Source organism: Mauremys mutica, chromosome 2, assembly GCF_020497125.1.
Source record: "Mauremys mutica isolate MM-2020 ecotype Southern chromosome 2, ASM2049712v1, whole genome shotgun sequence".
Lineage (NCBI taxonomy): Eukaryota > Metazoa > Chordata > Testudines > Geoemydidae > Mauremys > Mauremys mutica.
In genome coordinates this window covers 83,483,783-83,495,957 of record NC_059073.1, presented here as the reverse complement: position 1 = coordinate 83,495,957, position 12,175 = coordinate 83,483,783, and the positions used below count along the sequence as shown (strand labels likewise).

Below are 12,175 nucleotides of genomic sequence, written 5' to 3'. Positions count from 1 at the left end.
CAGGAATGTATGAATTAACCAGAGTTCAGAGAATTCCACTGTCATCAGCCTGTCCCCACCTCAGTGCTTCATTTTCTCAGAGGAAAGTCATACAGAGATTAGCTAGTGCCTTCAAATTGCATTGCTGGGTGGAGGTTTCCTGATATGCTGAGTATTAACATGTGCACCCCATCCACTTGGGAAGCTGATATCCAGGCAATACATTGCAGGTAAACTAATACCATAAAAATATCGTGCACCTTTGGCCTAGGTGTTGGTATGATGAAGATTGATACAATAATGAATTTGGGTTGGTCTCATTATTCACAAGTGGTGAGGTAACACATGAATTTATCAGATGACCCAAAACACAGTTACTTCCAAAATGATATTTGAGGTGCAGTCAGCAGTTGTAATTGTATTTTGTTGGTAACAGCATGACTGCTGACAGGGGGGGTGTTACGTTTTTTTTATATGGAGAAATTCAGACATTCAGAGAAAATAAATAGCTCCTCCATGTTTGTTTTTTCTTTATGAAAGGCCTGAAAAGAACCACTTTTTCCCTGATTTACACCACATGAAGTTTGAGATCGAAGATGGTACCACTGCCAGTGGAAGAGGCATTCGGTTTGGTTATGACCCCCAGGAATTTCCTGGCTTTAGTTGGAGAGGATATGCACAGATGTCTTCCATACAAGTACGTCATTGATTAAATGCTGCTGGATGAAAATGCAGCCCTTGGGGCTTATGTCTACTTAATATTGCTACCTGACTGTAAAGTCATGGAGGAGGTCAGAATAAAGTATGCCCTTGCTACTACAGTGGTTGAGAGACAGCAGCATACTTCAGTAGGCTTGACATATTTGCATTGTAGCAAATAGGCCTGTTGATTGTTGAATAAAGCAGCAGCATCCAAGCAAGACTGTGACTGTGCATGAATAATACAGTCTTGTGATTTGTTTACAAGTTAGTTTATCATGAGCAGAGTCCAAGTGAGTAAATCAGAAGAAGAAAGTGCCCATTTTCTGCTGTGTCTAGGGCAGGAATTAGAAGATTTGCACTGAATTCAGAGCAAAGGAACTGACAGTTATAAAACAGTACATTTAAGCAATAGAGGCTAGTTGGTCACCATCCTTGAATGTGTGGTTCTGTTATTAAATTGGTGCAGATTAGATTTACAGTTCTTAGAACAATTTATGTCCAGCTTTGGTAGGGTATCTGAGGACCAATGGGGCAACCATAAACTGAAGGGTAAGTATGTAACAATCGGGCAAATCATTATTTTCCTTTTTCCTCTTTGTTCTTTTTTCTTTTTTTTCAATCGGGGGCTCTTTTTGTTAACTTTTTGAATTCACCCACATTCACAAAAGCTACTCTTCGAAGATCTGATTTCTTAACTTCCACTCTACACTGTCCCTCTTTTGTTTCATACCCACTTGACATTTTATGAAGGAGGTAGTGGAATTGCCAGGATGGGCTGGGATAGTGTCCGTAGCCTCTGTTTGCCAGAAGCTGGGAATGGGTGACAAGGGATGGATCACTTGATGATGACCTGTTCTGTTCATTCCCTCTAGGGCACCTGGCATTGGCCACTGTCGGAAGAGGGGATACTGGGCTAGATGGGCCTTTGGTCTGACCCAGTATGGCCATTCTTATGAATAATTTAGACCCTGATCCTGTAAATACACATGAGTAAAGCTATACATTTATGCAAGTATTGGTAGGACAGCTGAATTACCTGCACACTCCTTATATCAAAGGGCATTCTGGATTTTGACATAGTTTACCCATGTCTTGCAGGGAAATGAAACAATTATCTCAAAATTTCTTTGGGGCTGACACGTTGTTACATGATATACTAATGCTACAACTTTTGTGGAAGGAGACAATCTAAAAGGTGGCAATGTTGTCATTCAGATGAAATAATTAGTCAGTGTGTGTCCTTAGCAGGAGCTGCGAGTGCACTGTCATGCCACTAATGTGTTTTAATATACTTCAGTGTGACACCCAAATTTTAAAATGTTGGCCTAAGCAATCTGGCCTATGCCAGACCTTGGTCTAGCGCCACCTCCTCAACTTTACCTTAAACACAAGACTGTCCACCCTTCCCCACAGGTATCCTCCTTCTGTCTCCTCACACTTGCTTTCCTGTCTATAGTCTCAAACCTTCCCATCATGTCTCAAACACTATTCTGTCAGTAAAGCTTCAGGCTTCTTTTCCTTTTTGCCTTTTTTCTGTCAAATATATATTCTTTCAATATTTCCTCATCTGCTTCTCTCCCAGCCTCACTCCTCTGAACTATCACTCCCCTCCCTTCAAAAATAGTTGTAAAAGCTTCTCCTATTTTTCCATATTGTCTGTTGAACTTTCCTTTCTGCTCTCCTATTTCCTTCTACCCTCTGTTATACTTAAAGTATTTGTACACGTGCCCTCTATAGCTCTCCCATTTCTAGATTCCCTTCTGCTCTCCTGCTTTCCTTTTTATTTTAATAAAGGGGAGTGCTGTATGCAAATACTCTTGTTCTCTAATGATGACTAATAAGCACATGCTCTGAAAATGAGCAAGGCCTGTCCTGGTGGCATTAGCTATTAGCTACCTTTCAGAGATCAGAGAAGGTGAGGTCTTTAGAAGGGGCAGCCCTATTGGGTGGTCTTTTGTTCCAGAAGGTAGGGAGGGTGGAATGTGTGTGTGCCTGAAAGGGAGAACAGACCAAGAAGGTGGTGGTAGTATAAGGGGACAGTCACCTGGGCATGTTGAAAGGGGGAGAGAGAGGGTTAGGAGGTGTGAACCTTGAAGAGAGGAAGCATAAGGCAGAATGGAGGAACAAGGCAAGGGGAACCCTTGAGGTCATTCTAAGTCTGTTCATTTGCTATTCCACCACCAATTACTGAACCCCTCTGCCTGTCTGCATACGTCAGGGGTTCTCAGACTTTTGTACTGGTGACCCCTTTCACATAGCAAGTCTCTGATTGCAACTCCCCTTATGCATTAAAAGCACCTTTTTATATATTTAACACCATTATAAATGCTGGAGGCAAAGCGGGGTTTGGGGTGGAGGGTGACAGCTCGCGACCCCCCATGTAATAACCTCGTGACCCCCTGAGGGGTCCCGACCCCCAGTTTGAGAACCCTTGGCATAAGTCTCCCACTCTGCTGCTGTGCAAGCTTTACGTAGATAAAGTGCCATGTGATTTGTCTTCTGGGGGCAGCACTGCCAGTCAGTGACTGAGAAGAGACACTTGGTTCCAGAAATGTTAGTTCAGCTGAAGGGCAAAAATGTAACCAGAGCCACCATGAATGTAACAGGCTAGGAGGTTTGCTGGGAATCAGAAGAAAGTGCAATGACATTCTGAGACTTCTGTGTGCTTTTAGAATTTTGTGTGGGATCCAGGACGGGTAATTCTGGGTTATTATCCTGGAATCCAGGAATACAGGAAACCCTTGTTACAATACGTCTGCTTTAAAGCATTGTGTGAGCAATTGCAGGATTCCAACAAAGTACTGTCCACCATTCACAGAGTAGTATCAACATGAACCCTTAATTCTGCTTTTCCAAGACTAGCTGGGTAAGACACTATTCAATATCACTGTTTTACCTCAGCAGAGTGTTTCGTTCTATATTCTTTCGTACGCTACCATAACTTTTCTTTCCTGTTATGGAGTTTGTCCTTGCTAAATGGTTTCTATAACTTTTCTCTCTTTGAGTGGTAGTGTGTTAAATAATATACTTTCCTTTCTTCCTTTTTTCTCCCTCTTTTTATTTTTCCTAGCCAGAGGTGGTTGTGCCTGTCACTGTGACTTCCTCTAAGCTCTTCCACCTAGTACTCCGCTATGTCAGCCTGGTTTCAAAGAGCTCTAAAGGGAGGATCTCAGTTGCTGAGGGGAAACATTTTGACACTAATTATACTTGTAAGTGAATTAATTTTCTTGTTAGGCTTGTCTATCTTCGCCCATCATACACCAGAATCGCTGTTTTTGTACATATTTGTCTGTATATGTGTGTGTGTGTATTTTCTCTAGCAATTTAGCATTTTGCTTGCATGGCTTCTAACTGTTTATCCATTTGGCACTTTATGGCTGTTTGTGTTTATTAACTTCCATTTTACAGAATGAAGTGAGGATAATTCTGAATGTGGAGAAATCAAACCTCTACTTATTTCATGTAATCTTGAGATTTATTAACCCTGGAATTGAAATGGTATCTGGCCGCATAACTGCTTACCAATCTCGGTCTGAAACAGGTAGGTAAAACGTAATGGCAGAAGAGAGCAGATGACTTAGTGTTAGATCAGAGAAGCATTTTCATACTTTCAGCCAAGTTCAACTAATAATGTCATTTTAAATGTATTGTTTTTAACAACTTCAAGTGCTATGTGTTTTTCTAGTGTACTTTGCTGTGACTAATGCTGCCTGTGTTTGCATGATACCTATTGACTTTATTATTAATAATTTTTTTAGATGTCTAGTTTACCAAATTGAATATTTTCAGTACTGATGTAGGTGGTTCAGACTGATAGTTAGGTGAAGCTTTCAGCGAGTTTAACAGGACTCAGTTACTTTTTGATGCTACAAATAATATTTTTATTCAAAAGCTACTTGGCTCCTGTCTTCACCGAGTAACTAATATTTAACAACGGGTCCTGATCCACAAATGTTGGATCCGATTACAGATGTCAACAGAATTTGGAGTGGTTGGTTTTGGTTCACACCATTAAGGAGATAAGGATTCCAGATCCTCTGTGTCTGGCAGGGGTGGGGTGGGGGTGTTTAGAGGCTAATTTTAATGCCATAGTGTGAGCCCAAATCTATAGACCCAGGCTCTGAGACTCACTGCTGCAGAGGTTGTTTTTGCCATGCTGCTGTACCCTTAGAGACTGTGTGTTGACGCAGCAGCACAGGCTGTGCTGATTGTTCAGGGAGATGACAGCCAAAAGGAAATACAGGGGGTCCTATCTGTGATCTGTAGCTTTGATAAAGAATGCTCTCTATAGTCATTGCAACTGACTCCCGTTTCTTCTCTTCCCTGAGGGACACTGCAGCTACGGTATTTCTGTATATTCACTCTGTACAAATGAACAGAAGTCCTCTTATGTTACAATTAGTAACTAAAATTTTAGATGCTTATCAGAACCTCTCGAGTCTGCAGAATTTGGCTGGAAATCACATGAGAACAGGCTGTCTCCTAAGATTTCCATTACCTGCTGCTTTGGATCAGCTGAAAATTCCACAATGTTGGCCTTTTGTTGTCTTTATTAAAACAGTGTGAGACAGATGGAATGAAAAATAAGGGAAAAGGAAAGAAATGTTTCAGAACCTTCCCAAGCTGCAGCAAAAGTTCAGGGGGAAATAGAGGTGTTTCCTATTTTTCTAAATCACTTCACTTGAGCCTAGTGAGAATGAAGAGGAGAATAATCACACAGATCTGTGGCTTAATATGTACATTATGAAGTATATTCCTAATGGGTGCTGAAAGAGCAGCATTGATCAGTTGTTGTGACTCTGATTTTAGTGAATGAAAGTATTGGTCTTAAGCCTTTGACGTAATCCAATATTATTATTAATTTATTTTTTGCTGTCAGGGGCTACTCAGAGCAAAGACATTGTCTTCCCACCCAGTAAGAAGCCGGCTTTTGCCACTGTCCCAGGAAACAGCTTTGCAGATCCCTTCTCACTTATTCCAGGAACATGGATTGTCAATATTATGGCAGAGGGAGTCCTCCTGGTAAGAAAATGACTGAAATTTTTTTTTAAAGTTTTTGAGAGTACAATTTATTTGGGAGAGTTTGAGAGAGAATGAAAGGACCACCTCAAAGTTAGGTGCCAGGAAGAGCCCTGTAATGGACATGAAACTCAATACCAGAGGAGAGCACGGTGACATTTTGGAATAAAAAATTGTGAAATTTTACAATTCTGCATTTCACTTCTTTTTTTCTTATTTGAATCTCACCTGCCCTTGTTTTGTATGTATCAGACTTCTAAATATATATCGACTGTGCCCCTCCAATGGATGCACTTTTTAAAAAATTCACGGGTGCTTATACAAACCTGTAATCATCACATTTTGGCCCTATCCAGATGTCTTATTCAAAATCTGGGTCAGTTATAATTTGAAACTCTTTCCATAGAGTTAGAGCCCAATCCTGAAAACGTGCACAAGAGTCACTTCACTCATGAGCGCAATCCAACCTTTCATGTGTTTGATGGATCAAGCCCTTAATCAGTGATGAAGATCCTATTAAAGGGAGCTCTCTCAAAGAAAATATAAGAGGAACTCCGCCTTTAATAAGTTGTTTTCTAAATGCTGTGACCTCCCTCCACTGCCTACGAAACTGGCAAACTATGCATCATGAAGATTCAGAAAAGTTAGTGCAAAGTATAACAAAGGCAGAATGTTTCAAATGATCACTTATGAAACACCCAAAATATATATAATCACAATGAAATCATGTTGAAATCAATTTGTATTTTTTAACATTTTTTAGCATGAATCAGAAATGAACACCTTCAATCATCAAGCCTATGACTGTACTAAAATATATGGAATAGATAACATAATGACCACAGTACTATTAAACCTTGTTTCTTATCTATAATGGCAATATTTATTAGGTTTTTGTTGTCTGTTCTGTCCATAATTTTGAAAGGGGACTTACTGATTATCCTAACAAATCATATTATTTATTTTTTAATAATAAAACGTCAATAAATAAAAATTTAAAATCAAATAAACATCAGTATATAGATTGAAATTGATAGACCAGTAGAGCCAGAGTTTTAAAATGTGCCTTCTTTTTATGCCTGTTTGACTTTATTTAATTCACTGAATTTGTATGCACAATCAGTTTGGTGCACATAGGAGAACCCTTTTTGCATATGTTAGTCAATCACAAGTGTTTTTGTGCATGTAAATTCGACATCTTGCATGCACAGGTGAATAGTGTGCAGAAGCAATTGTGTACATAAAGTAGTGTTTATGTAACCCATGCTTACACCATGTGGTACTCTGTCCTCCTCTAGTGGTTTGACTGCACAGAAGTTTGAGAGTCAGCTGCAGCCCTGAGCTGAGAAACCTGGGTCTCTTACCTCAGTGGCTCTCATCCCATTCCAGACTACTGTTCTGCTTTAGGAGTCTGATTTATCTTGCGTACCCCCAAGTGACACCTCACTTAAAAACCACTTGCTTACAAAATCAGACATAAAAATACAGAAGTGTCACAGCCACACTATTACTGAAAAATTGTTTACTTTCTCATTTTTACCATATAATTATAAATTAAATCAATTGGAATGTAAACATTATACTTACATTTCAGTGCATAGTATACAGAGCAGTATAAACAAGTCGTATGAAATTTTAGTTTGTACTGACTTTGCTAGTTCGTTTTATATAGACTGTTATAAAACTAGGCAAATATCTAGATGAATTGATGTACCCCTTGGAAGACCTTTGCATACATTTTAGAGATGTACATTTTATAATTTTCTGTGTGCTCTTGTATGAATCACATTCTTTGTTTTTAGGATTACATGGTGCTGTTACCTAGTGATTACTATGAAGCACCCATCTTGCAATTACAAGTTACAGAACCTTGCACCTATTCAGGACGTGCTATGACAGATAAGTTAGTATATACACTGTATTTAATAAGCTGATTACCCTGGACTACTTTAATGATTTTTCTTTAATGTTGTAATTGGTAATTATGATATCACTGTGTTTTGCTTTGTTTTAAAGCTGCTTGCTTTATCAGCATTTACCACTAGCCAGATTTTCCTGTGTCCTCGGTTCAGAGGCGACACATTTCTTGCTCGGTGGAGAGTACAGAAAAATAGCTGTCCGACAGCCAACCCCAGAGCATCCAGTGATGTCACACATCAGTGGAATAGAGGTCAGATTCCTGTATACATACTAACAGATACTAATTATAGTCATGTTTTTATTGCCAATTGTAAATTAGCTAATTGTAAATTTGTTGAGATCGATTCCGCTGCAAATTCATAGCAAGTCCATTAGCCTCCATGAAGTTACTTGGGGTTTATAGAAGTGTAATTTAGGGCATGTCTACACTGGTCTGCAGTTTGGACTAAAGGGACATTAGTGCGAGCTAGGGACCTTTTAAGTTTGCACCTGTAGCATCCATATGGGGAAATTACAGCACAGCACTTTTGTGCACACTACCTATTCATGCCCCATTAGTCCAAACTGCAGGCCAGTGTGGACATGCCTTAAGATCAGAATCTGGTTCATTGATTAATCTCACACACGGCTGCAATAAATATACAACTGTGATGTAAGTGAATGCTTTAGTCTAGTGCTTCTCAAAGCCGGTCCGCCGCTTGTTCAGGGAAAGCCCCTGGTGGTCCAGGTCAGTTTGTTTACCTGCCACATCCACAGGTTCGGCTGATCGCGGCTCCCACTGGCCGTGGTTCGCTGTCCCAGGCCAATGGGGGCTGCAGGAAGTGGCATGGGCTGAGGGATGTGCTGGCCATCCTTCCCGCAGCCTCCATTGGCCTGGAGCGGCGAACTGCAGCCAGTGGGAGCCGCGATCGGCCGAACCTGCGGACGCGGCAGGTAAACAAACCAGCCCGGACCACCAGGGGCTTTCCCTGAACAAGTGGCAGCCCCACTTTGAGAAGCACTGCTTTATTCTACCAAACGTCAAAAGGTTTTGTAAAGAATCCTTCACTGAAATTCCTCAGTTAGAAAGTAGTACATGTACTGTCAAACTGTCTGTTTTAGAAACAAATCGTATAATTTGGCAGTAACAATAACACACAAGAAATGTAACATTTAATATTTTGTGATTTCTTAAATATATATATATATGTACATCTGTGTACATTTCTTTTATTAATGGTTGCATTTAAAAAAAAAAGCAAAGAAACAGAACAATTATGCCAAAGTATATCCATTAAAACAGGGTTTCATGTTTTATCATAAAAATTTTTGTAGTAGTACGTTATTGATCTAATTCTGTACATAGGAACAACACATAAAGATAATAACTCCTTTTGTCTCCTGTTAATATCCTCTGGCACAGCTCATTCCTGAAAATCTGTAGTGAAACAGGAACAGTCAAACACCAAAAGCCCTGATCCTTCTAACACTTATACATGTTCCTAGCTTTACCCATGTGAGTACTCCCATTGAAATCAAAATGACTAATCACATAAACAGATTCATATACATACTTAAGTGTTCACAGGACCAGGGCCTAAGGGAATAATGATGAAAATGCTAACATTCAGGAGAATTATACTGAATTCAGCAACAATAAAAGTGTGTAGTTGTATTGCACTTTTCATGCCAGTATCTCAATAAATAGAAATTTAAATTTTTTTCAAGTAGTTTGCTTAGGACTCAAAGGAAAACTTCATGCTTCAGAAAGTGCTGGTGGTTATTTATTAGATAACAACCTTCTTCTCAGCCCAGCATTTTTCATGGAGAACTGGAGGCTTTTCTTTCAGTTGAGACATAAAAACAGTATTGACCTGGCATTAAAAATTCCATGTGGAGAGGAATGATGTTAGCCCCATGTCCTGGCAAAATTTGGGAAAGTACATTCCACCTATAAAAATTCCTTCTCGTGTTATGTCTGTTGGATAGAGTAAGATTCTTTTGTCCAAAACTGTCATATAATATTCCTGGCACTAATATAAGGGCAGGTGTTTCCAGAGATGGCTGCATTTTGGTGGCAGGCTTAGTAATCTCTGTATATACAGTTTTATTTCTGAAAAGCAGCTTAATGTTTGTGAAAAGTAATATATAAATTGAGCGATTTTTTCCCCCCAATGATGCTAAGCTTGTTTTCTTGTTGAATCTCCAATAGGTTGATTTACACCTGAGACTGAACATTCCCCAAGTCGGTCGCTATGTGGTAGTTCTTGAATATGCTAATGAAGATGATCAATTATACACTGCTGAAGTGATAGTGAATAGTCCTGGGCCTGTCCTGAAGGCCAGAGTGAACATATACAGCTGTAAATACAGGTGGGGATTACTGAATGGTTAAGTTATCAGGTGGAATGGAATTTTATACTTTTTAATCAAAGATTTCTTTGTAATACATGTAAATTGTGGTGTATAGTTTGTTTTATTTTCTAAGGTTTTTAAGTTATCTGAACTGTACGTTTGAATTGTACAGTTTATACAGTAACTCCTCACTTAACATTGTAGTTATGTTCCTGAAAAAAAGCGAAACAATGTTAAGCAAATCCAATTTCCCAATAAGAATTAATGTAAATGAGAGGGTTAGGTTCCAGGGAAATTTTTTTCACCAGACGAAAGACTATATTATATATATACACACACCCACACCCACACACACAGTATAAGTTTTAAACCAACAATTTAATACTGGTTCACAGTGATGATGATTGTGAAGCTTGATTGAGGTAGAGGAGTCAGAGGGTGGGATATTTCCCTTACTGCTAAATGATGAACTAGCAATTGGCTGAGCCCTCAAGAGTTAACTATCTCACTCTACAAGGCAGAAGGAATGGAGGGAGATATGCGCATTCCTCTTTAAGTGCACTGCCTTGTTAATTAGATCAGCTTGCTGAGACCGCAGCTGCTGCAAGTTCCCTCTGTCGTGAGCTCTGGTGTGTCCCCCCTGCTCTATGGAAGATAGGGTAAGTGGGGTGCAGGAGCAGCGGGGAGGGGGACACCCTGACATTATCCCCCCTCTTTCTTCCCTCCCCCCGCACAGCAAGCAGGAGTCTCGGGGAGCAGCTCCAAGGCAGACAGCATGAGCAGCAGCACATGGCAGTTGGGGGAGGGACAACTGAACTGCAGGCAGCTTCTGCACAGGGAACTTAGGGGAGCAAGGAGCTGATGGGGGAGCTGATAGGGGGGCTGCCGGTCCACCCTGGTTCCAAGCCCCCACCAGCTTGCTGCAACGGGCTGCTCTTCCTGCAAGCGGTAGACAAAGCAGGCGGCTGCCAAGCGACATTAGAAGGGAGCATTACACAACTTTAAACAAGCATGTTCCCTAATTGATCAGCAATGTAACAACGAAACAATGTTAACCGGGACGACTTTAAGTGAGGAGTTACTGTATTCCTTCTCTTTATCTAGGTTTTTATACCATGGTCCATACTGTGGCATATGTGCACTTAATATTACTATTACTTCAGCTAACTGGGCACTGTATCTTCACATAAAATGTTGCATCTTAAAATTTAGTTACAAATCTTTATGAATTATTAAGCACAGAATCCCATGAGCCACACATCCTCCATATATGCATCTTCCCTCCATGTGAAATGAAGGCTGCACTGCCTCTACAGAACTTATCAGGAAAAGTTAATACAGCCAATACAGATTCTAGGCCAATATGTACAGCCAACAGACTGTAAAGGAATGGTTGCCTTTTGCTTCAGAAGGCGAGATGGTGGCTCAGTACCGGGGGTGGTCGACGTAACCAAGCCACCATCTCTCCTTCCAGAGCAGGCCTGAAAGTCGAAGAGGTGGATAAGGAGAAGGTGTCATCTCCTCATGCTGCTGCCTCTATCTCATCCACTTCTGGGCCTGCTTCGGAAGGTGGGAAGTCAGAGCAGTTAACTAAGTTGTCCAGGTCACCAAGCCACCACCTCTCCTTCTGGAGCAGGAAGCCGGGTCCCAGGAGTTCTGGCACTTCTTTTTTTTAGGACTCAAGCACTAACGTACACATATGCTGCACGTATGTCTGTGTTTGTATTTTCCACTACATTTTTGCCTTGCTTTAACAGACACCGTTAGACTGATTATTAACATAAACACATCTATCTAACGTAATGTATTGGATTTTCTTACCATAAAGAGTATTTTCATGTAGATGTCCAAAATTATGGTGAAAATTTTTAAAAACCAAATAATAGCTTTTGTAAAACCCAGAGAATTAGTCAGTAAAAAGCAGCAAAAAATGAAAATGAAAGGCCTTGCTTATCTAGCATGCTACAGAGCACTAAAGCTGCTAAAAATGACTAATGTTTGCTGCCCATTTCAAAGCCTGCATACAGTGATGATTCAAGTGGAGACTTGAACTAAAATCTGGGCTTGGGGCTATGGATAGAATATGCCAAAGTGGAAGCAGTGCTCCTCTTGCTCCTCCCCTTTAGTTGGTCTAGCTACTGAGATGCTGCATTTTTATCAATGACTGAGGGTATTCATTGTCCATTATCCAAGAGAAAAGATAAACATGTTGGCACTAGCA

General features: G+C 40.3%; 1 protein-coding gene across 1 annotated transcript in view; it reads left to right on the top strand.

The window, feature by feature from the left end:
* LAMA3 (laminin subunit alpha 3) overlaps positions 1–12,175 on the top strand; it is a 178,186-nt gene that overhangs the window by 76,863 nt on the left and 89,148 nt on the right. The window contains exons 22-27 of the mRNA XM_045004766.1: positions 520–676; positions 4,090–4,222; positions 5,561–5,703; positions 7,503–7,603; positions 7,717–7,870; positions 9,812–9,972. Coding sequence (XP_044860701.1) covers positions 520–676; positions 4,090–4,222; positions 5,561–5,703; positions 7,503–7,603; positions 7,717–7,870; positions 9,812–9,972 — 849 coding nt within the window. The remainder of the gene's footprint in view (positions 1–519; positions 677–4,089; positions 4,223–5,560; positions 5,704–7,502; positions 7,604–7,716; positions 7,871–9,811; positions 9,973–12,175) is intronic.